This window comes from Rattus norvegicus, chromosome 3 (assembly GCF_036323735.1).
Source record: "Rattus norvegicus strain BN/NHsdMcwi chromosome 3, GRCr8, whole genome shotgun sequence".
NCBI lineage: Eukaryota > Metazoa > Chordata > Mammalia > Rodentia > Muridae > Rattus > Rattus norvegicus.
The window spans coordinates 97,746,158-97,770,425 of record NC_086021.1 but is presented as its reverse complement, the minus strand read 5'-3'; the positions used below and the strand labels follow the sequence as shown (position 1 = coordinate 97,770,425).

General features: G+C 45.0%; 1 protein-coding gene across 10 annotated transcripts in view; it reads left to right on the top strand.

Annotated features, from left to right (window-relative positions):
* The window catches only part of Cstpp1 (centriolar satellite-associated tubulin polyglutamylase complex regulator 1), a 167,909-nt gene that overhangs the window by 101,659 nt on the left and 41,982 nt on the right, over window positions 1-24,268 (top strand). The window contains exon 2 of one of the 10 annotated variants that reach the window (XM_063283296.1): window positions 16,626-16,922. The exons of 8 other annotated variants lie outside the window; for them this stretch is intronic. In XM_063283296.1, coding sequence (XP_063139366.1) covers window positions 16,844-16,922 — 79 coding nt within the window. In that variant the 5' untranslated portion in view covers window positions 16,626-16,843. Of the gene's footprint in view, window positions 1-16,625; window positions 16,923-24,268 lie in introns of those variants that run through there. One more of the 10 variants, XM_039104522.2, reaches the window with a different exon arrangement.

Sequence of the window (24,268 nt, the reverse complement as noted above, 5' to 3'; positions counted from 1 at the left end):
AGGAGATGCTGGGTGAGAATTGCCTCACCCAGTGCCAAACACTTACTAGTCTTGATAAACGTCAGCAGTTTTCACATTATTAACCTTGGCTAACTGAAAGATGTCCTGTTGGTGGTGGTGATGTGACTTGAAACCAAATAATTAGGAACATTTATGGGAACTAGGAATGTTAAACTCAGAGGAGGAGGAGGAGGAGAGGAAGAGGAGGGGAGGAGGAGGAGGAAGGGAGGAGGAGGAGGGGAGGAGGAGGAGGGGAGGAGGAGAGGAGGAGGAGGAGGGGGAGGAGGGGAGGAGGAGGGGAGGAGGAGGAGGAGAAGGAGGAGGAGGGGAGGAGGAGAAGGAGGAGGAGGGGAGGAGGAGGAGGAGGGGAGGAGGAGGAGGAGGGGAGGAGGAGGAGGAGAAGGAGGAGGAGGGGAGGAGGAGGGGAGGAGGAGGAGGAGGAAGAGGGGAGGAGGAGGGGAGGAGGAGGAGGGGAGGAGGAGGAGGAGAGGAAGAGGAGGAGGAGGAGGAGACGACATAATTACTGATTTCAAGTACTTGATGATTTGGTCTGTGACCAGAGCTCCCTTGTTCCATGTGGTTTTGAAACACAGAATCAGATCCAGAAGGTAGACGTTACCAGGAAAAGTAATTTCACAATGTACAGTTTTGTTTTGTTTTGTTTTGTTTGAGGCAGGAACATACTAAGTAGGTCTGGCTGCCATGGAGCTCACTGTGTAGACTGGCCTCAGACTCAGAGACCTGCCTAAGGTGTGTGCCTCCAGCCCAGCTGTTGGGTATTTTCCTAACAATTGGGTTTATCTTGTCGCCTGTGGATGGGGACATGCCTAAATTTGCCTTGTTTATAATGAAAAGAGTTACTTGGAAAGCAATGACTATCCCATTATTCAAAGTAACAAAGCAGCTTCATATGGTGACATTGGTGACATATGGCAGCAATCCCAGCATGCAGATAGCTGAGGCAGGAGAATTTTAGGCAGGGTCACCTAGTAAGTTCCAGGCCAGCCTGAGCTACATGGTGAGCCCCATTACAGACAAGGAACAAAACAAAGCAGCATAGACCACAAAGAATGTGCTAGATGTATGCTCAGTAGCCTCATGAAGTCATTTAAACAACTGAATTAATAAAGCAATGAAGTCAGACGATAGCACAGTACTAAAGGACGGGGATGTATGGGGTTATTATTCAGTTAGGGTAAAGTTGCAGTTTGGCCTGAAAAGTTAGTTCTAGTGACTGCCCTGCAGTGTAGTACCTATTGTCCACAGACATGCAAGCTATGGTTTTAGAAGGCTGGACCCCAAAATCCTATCAGGTATTCTTGCTACACACCCACAAAGGAAGGAAGCAAGGAGCCTTTTCAGAAGGGGTGGATGTGTCTTATCCCGATGGTAGTGACAGATTGTGCAGGAGTGTCAGGCTGTACATATTCATAGGTGTGGATTTTTGTGTATCAACTGTATCTCAAGATTGACTTTTTAATTAAATTTGCTTAAGATTTCTTAGTTATTTTAGTCAAGCACTCACGTTTGAGGCACTCACTAACTCTGTATGGCCATTGGCTTCTACCATATTAGGCAGTGCAGAAAATTCTACAGATAGTGCTTTTCTAGATGATGAGGAAGAACGTGTTCAGAAGGAAATTCAGGAACAGAACTAGGAAATAGTCAGACCGATAGAGTGACTTCGAATGCCAATTCTAAACTGGGTTGGATGGATTCTTGAAGTTTATGGGCTTTTCCTGTTTTATTTTCTGTGTATAGGGGTTTTGCCTGCATAGGTGTCTTTGTGTTCAAGGAGGCTAAAAGAAGGCATTGTTTTCTCTGGACCTAGAGTCACAGGCGGTTATGAGCTGACTTTGGGTACCGGGAAACGAACCCATGTTCTCTGGAAGAACAGCCAATGCCCTTAACCTGAGGCATCAGCCCCAAAGGTCATATTTTTTAACAACTCGTAATAGCAGTAGTTTATTTAACAACTAGTAATAGAAGATAGTTTCACTGTGTAATAAAAGAAGTGTAAATCTCAAAGAAATAATGTATTATTTGATGATATCTTTATTTTATTGATATAACTTTTAAATTGCATTTTCTCAGCTCACTATTCAAATTAGAGACAGTTCTGAGGGGAAATGGCCAAGACTGTGTGTTAGTCACTGCATCCTCTTTTCTAACTTTCCCATGATTTGTTTTCTTCAGCCTAAGAGCCTTTGGTGAGGCTTTGAAATCACTGAGGGAGAAGATGGGCTGAGCTGGACAGATTGTGTAAAGGCCATGAGAGTGGAGTCTAGTGCGGCACAGTGCTTGGAGGAACTCAGCTATGAACTTTGCCCCCATGCCCAACTCGTCCCCAGGTTTTCTTCTCCCTTTGCTTTCCAGTCAAAAGGAAAGGGGTTCCCAGGATGAGACATCAGAGCAGTAACTGGCTTGGAGGACTTGAAACACCTTTTTCCCCTTCAAGTCCTATGTGCTTGCCTCCTGAAGTTTACAAATCATTAAAGTGGTTCTTCCCCGAACTCTGAGAAGCAGAGGCAGGCAGATCTCTGTGAGTGAGTCCGAGGCCAGCTTGGGCTACAGAATGAGTTCCAAGGACAGTTAGGGCTGTCACACAGAGAAAACCTATCTTGGAAACAAAACAAAACAGTCCTGCCAGGTGGTGTGATTTATATTTTGGTTCCTGACTAAAAGGAGTATCACTGGGTGTGACCTTTAATCCCAGCACTCCAGAGGAAGAGGCAGCAGATCTCTGAGTTTGAGGTTAGACTGGTCTACAGAGTGAGTTCCAGGAAAGCTAGGGACACACACACACACACACACACACACACACACACACACACACACACCAAAGAGAGAGAGAGACAGAGAGAGAGAGAGACAGAGAGACAGAGAGAGATAGAGAGAGAGACAGAGAGAGAGAGAGACAGAGAGAGATAGAGAGAGAGAGACAGAGAGAGAGAGAAACAGACAGAAAAAGAGACAGAGACAGACAACACAGAGAGACAGACAGACAGACAGAGACAGACAGACAGAAGGCCACACTAATCTTTGAACCATCATATATATAATGTTTATAGGTATCCGGCACCTCTTTGTTCTGTCATTAACCCAATTCCAGTATCCTCCAAGAACCAGAAAACAAACAAACAATACTGATATCACCCATAACAAGACGAAGTCCCCTAGGAATATGAAGGCACTTTGTTTTGTTTCGGGGGCTTTTTTGTTTGCTGATTGTTGTTGTCAGTTTTGCTTATTTTATATACTGCAGATTAGCTCCCAGAAGCACACCGGAGAGGATGCTCTTCACCTTGAGGGTCCTCTGCAGCCAAATTTGCAGCTGTTACTTTCCTTTACATAAACTGTTCCTTAAGCAACTACTGCTTAACAACTGTTCCTTTCGTTGCTTAGGAGGATATAAGAAGAAAACAAAGAGCCTGTCTGGACTGTCGTCAAAGACTCTAGCTTAAATGCTTACCCAGTGACGTTGATGAGCGGGAGGTTTATAGACCTGCCTTAGCCATGGTGTTTGTGAATGAATGATTCAAGAACTCCTTTTCTGGGTTATTTCATCACTTTTCATTACAGTGAAATATATGTATAGAATTCAGTGGTATTAAGTGCATTGTCATCCCCACTCATTCGCAGAACCTGTGCCTCACCCTGAAACTAAATTCCCACTAAATTGTGGCTCTTCATCCTCCCTTCCCTCTAGCCATGCCCAGGGGGTGTCTATCCTGCTTGAATCTGAATAACTCATAATGGTGAACAGTAACTGATTTTAAGGAAAGACTGTCTTCTGGAGAAGAGGCACAGGTCTGGGTGAAGGAAAGCGAACAAGAACTAGGTACCTTGAGAAGTTTCACTAATTTATCTCAAGCAACAGAAAATGTTATTGTTCATAAACTTTGAGTTTATGAAGTCATAAGGATTTGTTTCTTCTGTTTTTCATTTTACTAGCATTTATTAATTATACAAAATAATGTGTTTCATTTTGACATTTTATACTTGTGTATAATATACTTTGATCATTTTTAATTCCCTATCATTATATCATGGTGCCTCTTCCTCTACCTCCAAGCTCTCCTTTCATTCATTAACTCTACTGCTTTCTTTTCTTATTACATATAAATATATAAATTACACAGGCTGAGTTCACTTAGTATTGCTTGTATTATGTTTTTAGAGCTGACCATTTGTTATTGGCTAACTAATTAGGAGCTGGTCCCTGGGTCTTCCCCTCTCTCTGCAGTCATTAATTGCCTGTAGTTCTTTATGGGACGACATGGCCATACTTCATAACCCCAGCTGACCTGGAACTCAGTATGTAGACTAGGCTGGCCTGGAACTCACAGAAATCTGCTCACTTCAGCCTCCAGAATGCTAAAAGGCATGAACTACCATGCCTGGCCCTGTTATAAAAGTCTTGTCTTGTGCAGGTAATCTACAGGACTCTCTAGAGAGAGTCTCATTTGTTTTGATCTTGGAGAGGCCCTGAAAAAGAGCAAAGAAATTATCTGTTTTGTTTACTTTTTAGATTTTGTACGTGGGGGGTGTCTAGATAAGTGTCTGCCTGTTTGTGTGTGCCATGCACACACGGAGACCAGAAGAGAATATTGTATCCTTCAAACTGGAATTACAGCATTTCTGGGATCTGAACTCTGGGCTTCATGGTTGCATAGCAAACACTTTTAATCACTGAGCCCTATTTTGTTTAATTTAAACACTATTCCTTACACTTTTAAAGCTATGGCATACCTCACTGTCTGGGTGTGTAGATCTGCTCCATCAGGAATGCAACATGGTAACACAGAATTGGGTTTTGTTCACAACAGTGGAGTAAAAAGTACCCCCGTTCCGTAAACTTCTAACTGTAAAATTATTTTCTGTGTAACTGTTAGAGGTTCTTTTTTTTTTAAAGATTTATTCATTTATTATATATAAGTACACTGTAACTGTCTTCAGATACACCAGAAGAGGGCATCAGATCTCTTTACAGATGGTTGTGAGCCACCATGTGGTTGCTGGGAATTGAACTCAGGACCTCTGGAAGAGCAGTCGGGGCTCTTAACCACTGAGCCATCTCTCCAGCCCGGTTCTTTTTATATATCTGTGCTTCTGTGGTATTGTAATAAGCCACTACACTAATGGGTCTTTTTCTACCTGCCTCCCACTTCTCTGACAAAGTTTCAGATGGCCCAGACTCTCCTTGAACTCACTAAGTATGGGAAAGTTACATCCTTATCCTCCTGCCTCCTGAACACTGGAATTACAGGCGTGCACCATCACACCCAGTTTACCAGGTGCTGAGGAGCAAATTCTTCTGTGTGTATGAGGCAGCAGTCTACCCTTTGAACCACACTTCCAGCCCTCCTCCCTTTCTCCTATTTAAGCAATGTTGGCATAGTGGTAGAGAATGAGCCTAACATATGCAAGGCCCTCAGTTCAATGCCCAGTCCTAAAAAATAACCAGAAATGGTTTCTACTCTGAAACCTCTCCCAGGACTCTGATAAGCTGAGCCCATCCATGTGCCCAGTGGAGCCCTGGATTCCATGACCAACTTTATCAAACATCCATGGTGTATCTTTGAGCAAGTCATTCACTTTAGTGTTTCCCACATGACTGTTGAGCATAGAACCAGGACAAGACCACCCATGGACTCTAGTTCTGCATCTCTCCTTGTTTCAGAAAGGGGGAAAGCCTTTTTACTCTTCTGAATGTCTCCCCTGGCCCACTGAAGAAACTCTAGCATCCAGGTCTACCCCAGGGGAACTTTGCTGAACTACCTTTGAAGTGACAGAACGGGGCCTTTGCCAGAAAACTTGGAGGAGATGGGGCCCCACCCATGCCTCTCTGGGGAGTTGTTCTCCTCATGTTGTGATCAGAGAGAGACTGAAGTGCAGTCTCTTCCTTCCGCAACCAAATTTACTCTTCTTCTCCAATCTCTGGGCAAGGTGTGAACAGGAGTGTGAACTGGGCATTAGTGGTGGTAATAACATTCGGTAGCTATGGTCTTGCTTCTTATTGGCTTCCCTGGCTTGTGGAAAGTGTTTTCTTTTGTTACTGCCTATGGAGAAGATCAGTCTTTTTCTGAATTTAAAGTTTTCCCTTTGTCAGTACTGGGGGTTGAACAGGAACCTCACAGAAGCACTAGACAAGCACAACATTGTGGAGTTGTTCGATTCTTTTGAAACAGGGTCTTACTAAGTTTACTCGAGTAGCCTTGAACTCATTCTGTAGCTAACACTGGACTTTAAATTCTCCTGCCTTAGCCTTCAAGCAGCTAGAATACCAGGCCTTTGCTAGCAGGACTGGCCAAAGTCACCTCTCTACATAGTGGCAATGGCAGAACAAGGTGAACAAAAGCTGCTGGGATTTATAATCAGTGGTGGGCATGGGTGGCACAAGGAGCACACAGCTGTGATTGCAGCACCAAGAGCAAGTGGCCAGAGAGTCAATGTAAGTTCCAGGCCAGCCAGGGCTGCCTAGGAAGGCCCCGTCTTAAAAGGGAGGAGGCACGTGGTACCATCCCGTTCTACTTCCCAGTTGACTGACAGTGCTCAAGCCCTGGGATTCAGCAGCTGCTCCTCCTCTTGTGCTTAAGTTTAGCCCTTCCTCACACAGCCAGGAAGGCCTGAGCAAGGCCTTGTTTGTTCCTAGTATAACAGCCAGTAGGAACATTCCGTTTTACAAACTTCCTTACATTTATTTGTGTGTGTATATGTGTTGGGAGCGAGGGTGGGGGTGGGGTTTCACATGGGAAAGTCAGAGGACTTCCTACCATGTGGGTCCTCGGGATTCAACTTTGTTCATTAGTCTTGGCAGCACAAGGCTTTACACACTGAGCTGTCTCTACCCACTGGACTACCTCACAGATCCCAATTTATTTCTTTGAGGCAAAATATGAAGTTTGGAGCTCTTGCTGTTTTTGCTTTTGCCTTGATTTATTTGTTTGCTATTTACAAAACAAACCGTAAACTACTGGCTAACATACTCTGACATTCCCCTTGGTGTCTTTGATAGGTCGAGGGAATACCTTTTGGATCTTGGCTAAATGTTAAAGCCTTTAACACATCACCAGCTCATCTCCATGTCTTCAGAAAGAAAGGCCTTGTTTTACAGTGTGGATTAAATCACATGAGGACACGTGTATTGGAGGTGATGTTACTCGTGCTGGCCACATAAGCAGCATTGCCCAATGCCCTTCCTTTCTCATCTTTAGTAGAATAGTTAGACACTATAAGGAGTAGATTAGGTGCAGATCTATTTGATGGATGACACGTTTTCACTCTCTAGAGGAAATATGTAGCATTTTATTTTGAGGGAATCCTCACACTGATTTACTTGGAAGAACTAAAGGATCCTATGTCTAGTTTATAGAGAAGAGCCCTTTCAGATAGCATTTTTTATTTGGCTCACTAACCTCTAATCCCTACTCACTTGTGGCTAGCTTTGTAAGATGTGGTCAGTTCCTGTGACTACCAAACACCTGTCATGTTGCTTGAAGAGTGTGTGTGGGAGGTCTTGATTCAGGGTTTTGCATTTCCTGAGGAACACATTCTAGTGTAAGGCCTCTCATCCAGTCATGGAGATGTGGTAGTGGTTGTCTTAGAAAAGGGGGTACAGGGGCTGGGGATTTAGCTCAGTGGTAGAGCGCTTACCTAGGAAGCGCAAGGCCCTGGGTTCGGTCCCCAGCTCCGAAAAAAAGAACCAAAAAAAAAAAAAAAGAAAGAAAAGGGGGTACATTTCTCGTTACTCAGTCCTCTGTGCTCTGTCTACAGGGACCTGTGAGACAATAGTCTGAGTGCTTTCTCTGCACCACCACAGTGTCCTTCGCTTCTGCAACCCTAGCTGGCCTGGAACTCACAGAGATCCGCGTGCCTTCATGAGTGCTGATATCACAGACATGCAGCACAATGTCTATTCTGAGAGGCCACTTAACCTGCCTCCCACCTTTGCTTTCTCCTGGGAGATGGAAAGAGGTGTCGACAGAGGCAGAACTGTTAAAAACACATTTCTGACAGAGTGTGACCATCCTATATTAAAGTAAGAACCAGAAGACATGGGTTTAGAAACCCCCAGAGCAACCTCTGAAACACCATCCCCCCATACCTATGTTGAAGCTGCCTAGTGCCCATGCGGCCATGTCTCTGCCTGTGGAGAGGGAACAGCCGCAGCGATCACTGCCTTCTGCAGAGGTTCCGGGGAAATCTAATGAGATAATGAACTCCATTCTACTTAATTTTCCTACAAGGGAGCATATTGTTGACTTTGAGGGGAAAAGTCTTTGGGGGACTTTGAGGGGTCTGGCAATCTATTACCTCCTCCAGTGTGCAAATAGGACTATTGTAAAAAGCAAACCCACTGCCAAGAAGTCAGCCATTTATTCTGTGGCTAGAACAGACCCAGTGTGTTAACTAGATAGATACAAAGATATTCTCTCTCTCTCTCTCTCTCTCTCTCTCTCTCTCTCTCTCTCTCACACACACACACACACACACACACACACAAACACACACACACACACACAAAGATATCCTCTCTCTCTCTCTCTCTCTCTCTCTCTCACACACACACACACACACACAAAGATATCCTCTCTATCTATATCTATATCTATATATATCTATATATATAGATATAGATATATATATATATATCGCCCAGGATGACATTGAACTCACAGCAGTTCTGCCTGAGGCTCTTATGGTCTTGTTTATTTTTGTTGTTTTAATTAATTAAGTAACATTGTTTTGCCTGTCTGTCTATCTATGTGTGGGTGCCAGATACCCTGGTACTGAAGTTAGAGACAGCTGTGAGCCACCATGTGGGTGCTCAAAATTGAACCAGGAGCCTCTGAAAGAGAAGCCAGTGTGCCTAACCACTGAGCTATCTCTCCAGCCCCCTGGGCTTAGGCTCTTGAAAGCCAGGATTACAGGCATGAGCCACCACCCCCAACATCCTCTCTTCTCATGTCTTCTCTCCTTTTCTCCCTGCTCCTTCTCCATTTCTTTTTATTTTTGGACATAGGATCTCATGCAACTCAGGCTGGCCTCAGACTGGCTATGTTGCTGAGTATGGCCTTGAACTCTGATTCTAGTTCCCAAGTACTGAGATCTCAGCCTGTGCCACTACACTCAACTAGAACATGCATTCTCAGTGGGGACAATATTACCTCCAGCAGGCCAAAAGACTGTTTCTTTAGTGATTAAGAAGAGAGAGAGATGTTATAATTTGGCTATGTATATGTAGTTCATTGAAACATCCTGTGTGTGTAGCTGGAAACACATGTCCAGTGGGGTTGAGGGTAGAGATTGTGCAGCAGGGATGAAGAGCATCGCCGTGGTCAACATCAAGCATGTAGATGTCAGTTCCTCTTTCTGAGGAGTTTTTCCCTGTGCCTCATCAGGTCTGATGCAAATCGCTATTGATTACTACATCCTTCTAAAAGGGACTGAGTTCACAGAGAACTTAAAAGAAGATGAAATTTGTCCCCTAAGGGGTAAAGATTTCATACAAACAAGTTAAACATAAAACCTACGCGTTAGGACCAATACTTCATGCTTAAATGAAGTGTGGTTAAATCTTTAATGTAGGAAGTCTTTCTTCTCTTGCCTCTTTAGCCTTATACAGCACATCAAGGGTAGAGATGATCTTCAAAGTGCTTCAAAGAAGGAGCCAGATCTGGAGAAGGAAGAGGGTGTGGTCCCCAAAGGCAGGGCAGGCATAATTGTCTAAACAGTGACAGAAAGTGGGCAGCAGGAGAGGGGAGTGGGAGTGGACGTTTAGGAAATGTTGCTGTTTTTGCTCTTGTTACACACACTTTTATATCAGCAGTAGGTCCCCTCCTGTCCCCACCATGTGTCTTCTGTAGTTTCAAACACTCAGAATGGGCGAGGCAACTCAAGAGTCGCTCAGCACTCTAAAACGTGGGAGAGACCTGTAGCCTGTTAGACTTAGCAGCCCTGAAACAACAGGATATTAATCATAGCTCCCTCCCCTCTGGTCTTCCTTGCTGCTTTAGCCAGCTGTTCTCTGGTAACCTGGGTAACTAAGGTGGAGACACAGCAGTGGTTTCCCTGTACCTGCTTGTGTCACAGGAGAATTGGGAATATTCTTTCTCTGAGCTAGGTGTGGCAGGCATCACCAGAGGCCTGGGGATGCTGTGCAGAAATTCATCCAGTTCCCCATCTGCTGATGTCTAAGATCCTATTTGAAGATAAGATGGATTCTAGTGAGGCCCTTAGTCCTTGACACCATGGGCCTGCTCGCCTCCACCCCTTTCCCTAACTCCCGAATCTGCCATATTGTCCTTGACACCATGGGCCTGCTCGCCTCCACCCCTTTCCCTAACTCCCGAATCTGCCATATTGTCTGTTGCAGCAATCTCAGATCCCACCAGCTTCTCTCTGTTACCCATGGGTGGGTGTAACTCACCCTCCTCACATCATGTCGAGCAGCTGGGGCTTCTCTCTGCCCCATTACATTGCAGACATTCTTTTCACATCATTTTGTCCTCTCTGCTGCATTCTCTCCACTTGGCCTCATTCCCTCGGTACAAACTTCAGTTTCAAGGGACAGGAGTTTGCCAAGGAGATGCTGGCAGAGGGAGTCCCATTCCCCACTTTCTATCTGAAGAGCCAGTGTCACTCATTAGCATATGAGAAGAATGGTTGTAAATAAACATCAAATGAGGTTAACGAGCTACAGCACATCAATATTAATGAAGTCCACCTCACAGACTCAAGAGGTACCAAGGGCAGTCACAAGAAGCGGTTTCATAAAGCCCCGACTGCAGGACAAGAAGGGTTAGGTTCAGCCTGTTTGGAATGTTTGTCATTTCATGACCCCAGGAATGCTGCAGAGGAAGGCTATCTGATATCAGATCTATGCTTGCCAGCCCCCCTTGCATTCAGATTGCATCTGTTTGTCTCAACAGGTGGCAGCCTAGACAGAAAAGTCTGTGCCTGCAAGGCCAGAATCTGGGGTGGGAATAGTCTAAGTCAAAAAATGAGGTCTTAAGAATTCCATCCATTGACCCCACATTATTCCAACCATATGACCTCACATTTAGTCTGTGGAACCTTAACTTTTGTTTCTAAAGTCCTAAAGGGACATCTAGGAACCTGGTCATCTCAATAAAGACGTTCCCATGTCAAGCAGTTTATGTGCCAACCACTACTTGGATTCTCCCACAGAGCTGTGTTTGGTTGCTGTACCCATCATTGGGAGTCAGGACGTTAAGCACAGTGATGTTCTGTGGAGCACCTACTGTGTCCCAGGGAGCATACTGAGTGGCTTGGGTGTATTTATGTAACTCCCCACAGTAACCCCAGGAGGTTATCCTCATTTTGCAAATGAGGAGGTTGAAGCTCACCGATTTCAAGGGTCTAAGACCACACATCAGACAAGTGACCTAAGAGGACCTCAGACCTGGATCTGTGTGACCACCAAGCTCATGCTTAGTCACTGTCCCCTGAGGCATCTTGGCGTAAGTCACAGGAACGGTGTTAACTTTTACACCTCTCCTTCCTCTCCTTCTCTCTTCTCTTTCTTTTGGTCCCCCCTCCCCCCCCCCCCCCCCCCCCGGAGCTGGGGACCGAACCCAGGGCCTTGCGCTTCCTAGGTAAGTGCTCTACCACTGAGCTAAATCCCCAGCCCCTCTCCTTCTCTTTCTTAAGATGCAGCTCCCTCACTGGCCACAGAGGCAGAAGACTTAGAGCAGAAGACTTTGGAAAACCTCTACCTTCAAAACTATTTATATTACAATTCATAACAGTAGCCAAATTACAGTTATGAAGTAGCTATGAAGATAATTTTTATGGCTGGGGGTCACCACAACATGGGGAATTAACTGTATTAAAGGGTCGTAGTGTTAGGAAGGTTGAGAACCACTTCTATAGAAACACATCTTTGAAATCTTTGGATTTGTGTTGCCTTTCAAGACAAGGTTTCTCTGTGTAGCCCTGGCTGTCCTGGAACTCACTCTGTAGACCAGGCTGCCCTCGAACTCAGAGATGTGCTTGTTTCTGCCTCCCAAGTGCTGGATTAAAAGTGTGAACAACCAATACAGCCTGGCTGAAATTGTTTTTGTAAGAGGAAGATTTTATTAAATGTGGTCTTCTTAGTAATATATTGGAGTCAGAAGGATATGCATTTTAAAAGTGAGGTGTGCATGCATGTGTGTATGTGTATGCATGTATATATGTTTGCATGTGCACATGTGCTTGCATGCATATGTGTATTGGGTAATGCTGATACTGATTTATCCACCTGTCACACTACTTCCTTTATGCCTAGACATATACCTTGTATTACATCAGTGGCAATGAAACAGGCCACCTGCTCCACCAACTCCCTGGCTACGCTTAGCCTGTAATTGTAGACTCAGCCACAATACATGAGCAACTGAGAGCCTGTCCTGTTGTGTCAGGTTCATACTGCAGCCTCTCTATGACTCCCCTCAAAGCAGGAAAAAGAACCTGATGTTTCATCCCTGGTTATTTTAAAAGAGGAACTCAGTAAAAGGACGAGGGCAAAGGTTGCTGTCTTTTGCCCCAGACCTCGGGGACCCTTGCTTGCTAATGTCCACTTCAGCAGAACTTCCAGAACTATTTCCACAGACTGGCCCCCAGAGCTCACCCATACAGGAACCCTTCCTGCCACCAAGGTAACCAAGAGTAGGAAGCAATTGAAACTGTGCCTTCCTTTCCCAGGCCTGTGGCTGTCAGCTTGGCTCAGAATGAGGCAGACTGATGACTTTGTCTCCATACCCAGTCACATTACTGCACAGTTCTCATTTGAGCCTGGTCACATGTCTGTGCCTTCTGGTGGCCAAACAAGGATACGCTGTTTCCATTCTTTGCACCCAGGGTTTGGCCTGGCCATCCTTAGATGAAACCATTGGGACCCCCAAACCTTAAGCTTTTCCAAGGACATATTGCTTGCAGAGGTGGAAGGAGAAGCCAAGCTGTGCAGTGGAGCAGCAATGGTGTGCAGTGGGATGCCTGAAAGGGCGGGGGTAGTTCATTGCTGCTTTGAATACTCAGGCACACCAGCAGACTCAGATTAATAGGCTGTTTATTCTTCAGCATGTTCCTTGAATCAAAGGCTCTGGATGGGATTATTAAAGAGCGTTTGAGAGAGCGCCCTGGAACCCTCCTCCTGGGCTCCGCTCACTGAAGAGGAACCATTGAGGTCTTTCATTTCCTGGGCAGCATCCCTCTTGCTCCGTGCTCACTGCAGCGGAAAGGTCTGCAGCAGCTTTGTTAGAAGCAGGTCTTTGTCCCGTCCTTATGAAGTCCATTACCTACATCACTCCGTGTTCTCGCCTCGAGTTGCCTGAAGCTGATGTGTGGTCCGTGCTGTCCCAGCAAGTGGTTTGGTCTTAGCTTTTGGCTCTATTGGACAGCAGTTCCATGTTTGGACAATAGTTTTATTTTTTAAATCATTGTTTAAATGAAGTTTTCCAGAAGGAAAGACATATTCATCTGTACTGTATTTCGTGAAGCAATGGAGGCGGAAGAATATATGTTTTTAATTACCTGGAATTAAAATTTCTTTAGACCTTGGGGTTGAAGTATGCTGAGTTATGAACGTAAATCGAATAGAGAATTTTTTCCACTAATCCCACCCCTGCAGCAGAAACTTATATTGATTATAAAAAGGGGAGGGATTGCTTCTCTACGATCCCTCCATTCCCCTTTAGCAACAGCAGGCTGGCCCATGAATGCTTACTATGTCTGGATCTCTCTAACGATTATACTTGCCCATAATCTGGAAGATAATATCCTTCAAGCCTCCCCAGAGTTCCATGTGGGTGTGCACGCATACACATACACACACACACACACAGGCACACACACACACACAGGCACATGCACACACACACACACAGGCACATGCACACACACACATACACACACACACACACACAGGCACACACAGGCACACACACACACACACAGGCACATGCACACACACACATACACACACACAGACACACACACACATGCACATACCATGCGCACAAACACATGCACACACATACCATGCACACACATGTGCACACACACACATGAACACACACACACACACACACACACACACACACACACACAGCATGGATCCCCATGTTCCCAGGATCCTCTGAAGGTACGGTCTTTTTCTCATCATTGTAGCTAGTATGGCTGGAACACCATGGGGATGCATGAAGCTGAACAAACCCAGTACAAATGACAAGCAATAGTTTGGAATCTGGCACAGCCCTTAATTGCTACAGCCAGAGGCCAGTAGATGGAATTGGCTCATACATCTGAGAGCTCTAGAGACTTTTTGGCATGCTGTGCTCCACCAGGGAGATACACCTTTGGGGCAGTGGACGTCCATTAGACACTGTCCCCACTCTTCTCTCCCAAACCAGCACAGCTGCTTGGATGAAGACTGTTTGCCACATACATAGTAAGATATATATACACACCCTGGCGTTCGGCCTGATTCCTTCCGGGAAGTCCATCTGTTTATCCAGTTCCAAATCCCAGGAGGCAGTCACCAAAAAGTAAATAGTGAGAAGGGACAGGACTTTTCTCTTTCTTTCTTGATAAACATGTTCCGATGAACAAAACAGATTTTGCAAACACATTCCATCTAGTAAATCTTACCTCACAGCTGTGTGAGAAGCAAGTGAGGAAAACGATGTCGAGCTGAGGAACTTGATTAGGAGAATTTAAAAGTTCAGCACTGCATAAGATAGGGACACTAAAGTTCTCTCTCCCTCTCCCTCCCTCCCTCTCCCTCCCTCTCCCTCCTTCCCCCTCTCCCTCTCTCCCCCTCTCCCTCCCTCCCCCTCTCCCTCCCTCCCATTTTTCTACCCCCTAACCCTTTATTTCAAACTGAGGACCAGTGATATAGGCTTTCCACAGGTAGATCTCTGGCTGTGGATATAAGTGTCTTCAACTGCAAAGCCTGTCTCTCTAATGAGATCTTTAAACTAGCAAAGAGGGAACCAGGCCTGCCGCACAAGCATAAGGACCAGAAAGCACCCCCAGCACCACGGGGAAAGCCTGGCATGGTGCTGAGTTTATAGAACTGTAACCTTGGGGGAAACAGACTGGCAGGCAGATCCCTGGAGTTCCCTGGCCAAGCAGTCCAACCGATGGTGAACTTCAGGCCCAGTGAGAGGCCTTCTCTCAAAAAAGTAATAATATAGAGTGACCAAGGAAAGATACCTAAAGTCTAAGCCTGGTCTCCACATATATGTATGCAAACCAACCCATACTAAAAGTATAAACACCATGAGTGCGTGCACACACACCCCAGAAAGGTAGAGAGCACTAGAGAGAGACACTAGATAATAATGGTCAACCACAGTGACCATATGCAGTCATCCAACACCCCCCCCCACACACACACACACGTACTCTAACACTTACTCCACACAGACAATTAAACTTAAAGCTGAGCACGGTGGCCCAGTCCTTTAATCCCAGCACTGGGGAAACAGAAGCAGGCATCTTTGAGTTTGAGGCTAGCCTGGTCTACATAACAAGTTCCAGGACAGCCAGAATTACTTAGAGAGACCCTGTCTCTCTGTCTCAAGCAAAACAATATGAAAAAATTAAATGTAAAAAACATAGAAAAGTCCTTTAATCCCAGTACTCAGGAGGCAGAAGCAGGCAGATCTCTGTGAGTTTGAGGCCAGCCTGGTTTACAGAGTGAGTTCCAAGACAGCCAAGGCTACACAGAAAAATTCTGTCTTGAAAAGAACAAAACAAACAAACAAACAAAAACAATAAAAAAGAAAGCAAAGCAAAGCAAAGCCAGTCCCATGCTCTAGGTGAAAAGAAGTGAGCAGGAGACAGAAGCGGTCGCTGCTTTGGCTTGATCATTGCACACTGTGTATACACTGAGCCATCACACTGTTCCACAAGTGCACACACTGAAAAGGAAAAGAGCCTGGGGTGGTGAAGCATACTGTCACTCCTCCACTCAGGAGCCCAGAGGACGAGGACCACAGGCTCAAGGGCAGCCTGGCTACACAGTGAACGCTTGTCTCTAAATAAAATCAATACAACAAATAAGGATTTCTTTTTTTTTTTTTTAAGATTTATTTGTTTTACTTAGGAGTACACTGTCTCTGTCTTCAGACACACCAGGAGAGGGCATCAGATCCTCTTACAGATGGTTGTGAGCCACCATGTGGTTGCTGGGAATTGAACTCAGGACCTCTGGAAAAGCAGCCAGTGCTCTTAACCTCTAAGCCATTTCGCCAGCCCCAAGTAAGGGTCTTTTATAAGCCTTCCTCTCTAGCAGGCATGTTGTGAGCCCTCTTCCTTTCCCGTTGCCCCTGTTCTCAGCCACTCCTGCTGCCGTGCCTCTGAGTTAGACAATGGAGAGCAGTCCATCTGGCCTGCCTCTGTTTCACATTTATCCGTTTGGCTAAGAAAATGAGGGGCTGAGCTCAGATCAAGAAATAGGATTCTGAGGATCAGGAACAAGCACAAGAAAGTGACCTTGTGCCTCAGAGGCGGCTGGATGTTTGTGTGTCTCTGTTCAATGTCGAATTGGCTCACTGAACCATTCAGAAGTTGTTTTTTAAAAATGTCCTCCTCACTCCTCGTTTTCGGGTCAGATGCTTTGGATAATCCAGTGGAATTCTCTCTGCTTCGCTGCTGGCTGCTGCCAGACACAGAGTGCTAAATCCTGTCAGTCGGAGACTTCAAATGCTGATGTGTGAAACAGTGCTGCGAACTGGCGAACTGGCACCCGAAGCTCATTCAGGCTGACTGCTCTGCCAATTAACCATGGCTGTGGAAGGTGACAGCACAGAGAAGTGTGCTTCCACTACCCATGCCATATCTTCACTGTGGGAACAGTGTACCTGGCCATGTCCCCATCCTTCCCATGGCAGTAGGCCACTCAGTCACTGGTAAGCTTTAATTCTGTCTCTTTCAATATTGTTCCTTGCCTGGTAGAGCAATTTCTTTAACAGCTTGCAACACACCAGGGACAGAACTAGCATTAATGTACAGAATGGAAAAGCAGAGAGCAAAACACTCTTCCGACTGGTTCCTAGCCCTCTGGCTTACACATATCAGCCCCCACTTCTTCCTCCACAGTGTGACTGCTTCCTCTCTTGGCTCAGTGACATCTCCCTGCTTATGAGCTCCTATATGCTTTACCATAAGCCACGCCCCTCTCTTTACATCTCATCACACAAGCACTCCTAAAAGCATTTCGTCTTTGCTGTCTGTATCCCCACACACTGGAGCGTAAGTACTCTGAAAATGGGAATTTTAGTCCAGTGGGGTGGCACATACATGTACTTCAGCACCTTGGAGACAGAGGTAGCAGACTCAAGAGATCAAGGGTAAACCAGACGTGGTGAACACCTTTAATCCCAGCACTGGGGAGGCAGAGACAGGCGGGTCTCAGTGAGTTTGGGGAAATAGTAATGCATATGATAGACCAAATTCCCTAGCTTTTGTCTGTCTGTTTTGTTTTATTTGTTTTTTGAGACAGGTTTCTCTGTGTGGCCTTGGCTCTCCTAGAACTCACTATATAGACCAGGCTGCCCTTGAATTCACTGAGATCCTCCTGCCTCTGCCTCTCCCCAGTGTTGGGATTAAAGGCCTGTGTCTCTATCCCCCAAAGTGGTAATTGTTACTATCAAGAAATGAGAGGGGTAAACAAATACACTTATTGTTTAAGGAACGGAACGAAATACGGTGTTTCTTACATGGATTTTAATAATTCCTTTTAATTACAAATTGAATGAACTGAGTCAGGATCTACCTAAATGGGGTCACTTTTCATTTCTTCTAACTCAGACCAATCTGCTCCCTACCAAGCAGGTTAAGTCAGGGTTACACAGAGTAAGTGCTACAGACTTCCTTGCCAAGCTGGAAGCATAATTGAGGCCACAAAGGGTGCCCACTTCCAGATTTCCACTGGACAGTGCCCGGCTTTGCCTTCTTGAGGGAAGGAGCCAGAAGAAACTGGCACAGTTAAGAGCAACTTCAAGCCCAGCCCGGGTGTCTCCATCCAGCCTTCATTAGGTTACAGCCAGTCCCATTTCCAAAGAAACTCCGTTCCTGTCCACAGGTTGGGAGCCCTGCAGTTTCCTCCATAGTGAAGGCCGTAGAGGATCTATGACATATGTACCTTAGTGCTGTTCACGGGAGGCAGCAACCAAGGGAACTTCCTGTGAGGCTGGCAGACATGGAGCTGGCCTCTTCAGAAGTCCTTCCACAAAGAAGTCTCTCAGAAGTTATCCCCTTGCCCTAATAGGGCATGATCTGTGGGATATTAAAGATTAAAGAACCCCATAAGGGAGGGGGATCGTTTTGCCGGCATATCTTAATTTGCCCCTCTTGCAAGTGCATTCATGTTGCTGGGCTGGCTGGCATACTCCCTGGCAGTTTGTACACTTTATTATCATAACTTTGTGGTCTCGTTGATATTAGGATGGGTTTCAACCACCGCAGGGGATTCTTCCCTGCTCCACTGCTTCTCCTCCTGCTGGCTAACAACCCTTCTGTTGGGTTCAGCTCTTAGCCACGCCCATCCGGGCCACACCCTGTGCTCCCGTCTTTTATTGCTGCAGTGTTGACTTTGCATGCTGCTGTTAGTTCAGTTTTCTGAGCACCTGCAGAGAATTAGCCATCTCTCTTTGCTGCTGGGGACCACCCAGGCCTTTGATCTGTTTGATTTCTGTCCTTCTGGAAATGTTGAAGGACTCTCTAACTCCACCAAAGTACACAAAGGTGCTATAATAATCCCTACCGCCTGCCCTTGTAGATGAGCTCTGCTCAGAGACCAGATGCTGCTCACGTAAATACATGTGCAGAGAACGCTCGTTACCTATTTTCTGTGTACCAAATACTGTTCCAAGCTCTTAACGTAAATATCTCATGTAATCTTTGTCAAAGGCCATCCAGGTACTGGCCCTATTTATTTCTGTACCTTACCTCTTATTCCTTTCATCCAAAGAGCTTGCCTATTTGTCCCTAAGCACTTAAAACAGTGTCTGTCACGTAGTGGATGCTTTATGACCTCCACCAGATTCATGACCCTTGACATTTAACCCCCGTAAGGTGGAACTGGGATTTAACCGAGCTGTAGAGTGGTTGCCAAGTGTGTTTGAGTCCCTGGGTTAAACTACCAATATGGCGTGCATTCAGACACAAGCACACACGTGGGAGGGGTGAAAATCTGTGAAGGAGTTGCTTTTGTTTCCCATTTTTTAAAAATTGCTTACATTTACTTATTTTTATATGGATGAGTATCTTTCTCTCTGGGTGTTGGAGTTACATGAACCACCATGTGGGTGCTGAGGAGACAGGGTCTGTCTACATAGATACTAATCTGCTGTCACTTCCCCACATTCAGGACGCAGACACACCAGGAAGCATGCTCTGGACTGCCTAGGGTAGGCTCCATTGCCTTTAGGATTTGACATTAGACAGATAACAGAGACAGAAGTCACTGCACATTCCCTGCTTTGTACCAGTCCTAGAAGCCTGTAGTTGGCATCCATACCCTCAAGGCCTGGCCTCATAGACTCTCTGAGCCTTCCCTTACTCTTCCAGACTGTGTATATCATTGGAAAACATTGTATTGTGTAGGCTTTAGTTTCTCCACCAACAAAATGAGGGTAGCAATCAACTGTGCTTGAGAGCAGAAGTCTAGACCTGTGATGTTTTGATTTCTCAGGCTCTTTGAAATCATTAAGTCACAAAGCATAGAAAGAAACTTCCAGTGCCGAGAACAGTATTGTAGTGTTGACGGGACATGCAGACAGATTAGTCGGTGCTTCAGCCAGACACAAATAACAGAATGCTTCAAAGTATGTGCTTTAGACTAAGGCAACCCCCAGTTCAAAGCCTGCTGTTTGCCAGCTCTGCCACCCTGCAGATAAGAACCTTACACAGCACTCTCGAGGGAGCATGGAGACAGATCACTTTAGCAATAAGGAAGGGCCTCAGACACATAAGAGATCCAAGCTAGCCTGAGATGGCCCCATCCTTAACTCGATTAGATGAATGGATCTGTGTTTGTTGAGAGACTTTGTGCATGGGGTTAAGATCAAAGGCTCGCACTCCCTTAAAGCAGCTACCTTGAGAAGCACGGTGTCATTGGTAAAAGAGCAAGGAGACGTTCTCCTTGTCACCTTAGCTGATTGTGACTGTACAGGAATGCTAGCCACATGGCAGGGCTCCTGTTTCTCACCCAAGAGATAACTAAACACTGGGTGTGGTGGCCCAGACCTGGGTTCTCAGCAGTCAGGACACAGAAGCAGAAGAGCTGGACTGAAGGATTTGGACTGCCACACAGTAAGGCTGGAGGCGGCCGTGCTTTTGCTTATTTCTCCCTGGTCATGCTTTTATTTACTTATTAACTCTCTTTTATTTTGTGATGTTGGGCCAGGGCCCCATGCATGCAAAGCAGGTGCCTACCAACTCGGTGGCCGTATCTCCAGCCCCATCCTTTTTTTGTTTGTTTGGTTTGGTTTGGTTTTTGGTTTGGTTTTGCTTTTTTGAGCTGGTCGCATGTAGACCAGGCTTCCCTTGAACTAACTATATGTCCAAGATGATCTTGAATGCTTGATCATCCTGCCTCTACCTCCCAAGAGCTAGGGTTGCAGGCATCCACCACAGACCCTGCTTTAGTTTTTTAAATGGGTTATACACGAACCAGACAAAAACTCAAAAGGACAGAGGGTATAAAATCATGCATACTTTAAAATAGACTTAATAGGACTAGATAAAGGTCACTGGATAAATGTGGTCAAAAGCCATGGCTGCTCCCTGAGGGCCCAGGGTTTGATTCTCAGCACTCAGAAGGCAGTAGGTGTTAGCTCCAGTTTCAGAGACTTTGATGCCTTCTCTTCCAAGAGCATTATGCACACAAACATCTTATAGGTTATAGGCAAAACACTCATATGCATAAAATAATTCTAGGAGCTGGAGGGATGGCTCAGTGGTTAAGGGCACTTACCACTCTTTCAGAAGACCCAGGCGCTCAGTTCCCAGAACACGTACCGTGGCTCATAACTATCTATAAGTCCAGTTTCAGAGGACCCAAGTCACCCTCTTCTGACCTCCACAGCCATCAGGTACACACATGTAGATGTGTATGATTGTATGTATGTATGTATATATGTGTGTGTGTGTGTGTGTGTGTGTGTGTGTGTACATACACAGAGAAAGTGAGAGTAAATATAAATGTTTTTAGGAAAGTAATTACATTTTTAATTAAAAAGTGTATTACACTTACTCTAATAAGTTCTGACATGATAGAGGAAGAAACTGAGGTGCAGAGTGAGTAGCTAATTAGAAGCCCTCATCAATAGGAAGCCAAGCACCTGACCAAAACTCAGTGAGGAAACAAGACTTTTGGTTTATAGTATTTTTTTCATCAAACAAATAATTGAGTGGGCTCATCCTTTGATACCATTAGGGTATTTTTTTCATCCTTTTTTCTCTTTTTGTGTGCCTGCCAGACTCAGTGAGAGATAAGGATCAAGGCTCAAAAAACCTGTTGGCTCAGGTCCTGACATGGGAGCACCGTGATTCTGCTCATATTTTTATTAAAATAAGGCAAGTGGTTCTGTCTTGTTACAGGTGAAGGATCATTTACTAGGAAAACTACTCTTCAAAACAAAGTTGATGGCCTCTAGGACTGCTAACTTTAGTTTTATTCCCATCTTGACCCCAAACACAGGCACTCTTCCCTTCTTAGCTGCCTCTGCTCTTAGCCACACACATAATTATAGGAGAGAACATGGTATGTGCCCACAAAAGACAGGAAACAGCAGGAAATACAAAGGTAGATTCAGAATCTGAAGAGTTGTGTGTGTTTACCCATATCCAGCCCTCTTCTACTTCCTGCCGATTCTAAGTCTGGTTTTCAGGGAATGTAGAGCCATAAACCCATCATTGTACGTGGAGGCTAGCAGACTTCGATGGGAGAGCAGCCTTGCCCTTTAAAAGTGTGCCTACAGCCGGCAACAGCCTCCCTGCTTACAATGCCCATGGAGAACCTAGGTTGTTGCTTTTTCAGTCTGTCCTGGTTCAGCTGCCCTCAGTGAGTAATCCCACGAGCCACTACTTCTGTTTATATTTATTTTAAAAAGGAGAATGCATTTTAAGCAAATCAAATGCATAATTTGGCCCACATCTTGTTTATTGTATGGCTGCCTTCAACAGTGGAAGGCTCAGGAAAATAACTTATTTAGATTTTGTTCTCTGCAGCTTTCTTAAATTCTCACCAGACAGTTTTGCTGATAAAAAGTTCATTCTGAATCACACTGACAAAAGAGGCAGGTCTCTGTGAGTTCAAGGCCAGCCTGGTCTACATCATGAATTCCAGAACAGCCATGGCTACCTAGTGAGACACTGTTTCAAAACAAGAAGTTTTGAAAACAAAAAAAGAAAGTTCATTCTGCCAGCTTGATTTTAAATTGGAAAGTAAAAAGTAATTGAAACATGTGTGTCTGAGCTGGAAAGATGACTCAGTGGTTAGGAGCACTGGCTGCTCTTCTAGGGAACCTAAGTTCAATTCCTAGCACCCATAGGACAGCTCACAACTGTCTGTAACTCCAGTTCCAGGAGATCTGACACCCTCACACAGACATACATGCAGGCAAAACACCAATACACTTAAGATAAATAAATCACTTTTAAAAATATATTTGTGGGGTTGGGGATTTAGCTCAGTGGTAGAGTGCTTGCCTAGGAAGCGCAAGGCCCTGGGTTCGGTCCCCAGCTCCGAAAAAAAGAACCAAAAAAAAAAAATTTATATATATATATATATATATATATATATATATATATATATATATATATATTTGTGGGGCTGGAGAGTTGGCTCAGAGGTTAAGAACACTGTCTGCTTTTCCAGAGGTCCTGAGTTCAATTCCCAGCAACCACATGGTGTCTCACAACCATCCGTATTGAGATCCGATGCCCTCTTCTGACCTGCAGGCATACATGTATACATATGATGAATACATAATAAATAAATATTTAAAAAAGAGAAAATTTAAAAATATATATTTGTGTATAAATTAATATACTGGTATATAGCCTATTAAAATTGCAGACACAAGTTTGTAATGGCTTTTCAATGCTTATTCTTGTTTTATTTTATTTTTTTTTTAAAGATTTATTTGTTTATTATATATAAGTACACTGTAGCTGTCTTCAGACACACCAGAAGAGGGCATCTCTTTACAGATGGTTGTGAGCCACCATGTGGTTGCTGGGAATTGAACTCAGGACCTCTGGAAGATCTGTCGGGTGCTCTTAACCACTGAGCCATCTCTCCAGCCCTTGTTTTATTTTTTGGGTTTTTTTCAAGACAGAATTTTTCAGTATAGGCTTGGCTGTCTTGGAACTCACTCTGGAGACCAGGCTGGCCTCATACAGAGATCTGCCTGCCTCTGCCTCTCAAGTGCTGGGATCAAAGGCATTCACCACCTCCCAGCTTAAAATGTTTACTAATACTCTTATTCCATCTCCGTTTTCTTCTCGGCAATTGAAGGGAGATGGCCTAAGCCAAAGATGGCAGAAAGGTGAAACAGTCTCTGGTAAATTTAAACACTAACAGCAAAAGAAGCATTTAAGGTGTATCTACCAATTCCCTCATTCTTCATCCAAGAAAGGAAGGAAGGAAGGAAGGAAGGAAGGAAGGAGGGAGCAAAGGAAGGAAGGAAGAAGAGTTCCCAAAGAGCTAAGGCAGAAGCTAAAGGACACAGGAGAGAAAACAGGCTATGTGGAGGGAAGAGGCTGCTCTCTGTTCAAGTGTTCAACTTTATCCTGCCACTACCCCTTACTTGGTAATTTTGTCCCTTGCTATTGCTTGTCTATAAAATGGGAAGGGGGTGGAGCTTGGTGGTAGAGTATTTGCTGCGCGTATGCAAGGCTGTGGTTAGATCCCTAGAACAATGAAAAGAAAGGTAGAACTAGTACCATGATCCACAAGGTTGTTGGTTTTTCTCCTGAAAATTCCATGTACAAATATCTTAGTCATGTTCCTCTTCCACTCCCTCCAGCCCTCCAGCTCTCTATCACACGCCTCCAACATACCTTCCGTCTCTCTCCCAGCTTCATGTCTTTTCCCCCATGACCCACTAAGTCCAGTTAGTACCACCCACATGCACATGTGTGTAGAGTCATCACTGATACATGTGCATTCTACCCATGGCTACACACTTCCCCAAAGAAAAGTGATTCCCCTCTTCTGGCAGCCAACAACTGCCAAATGCCCTCC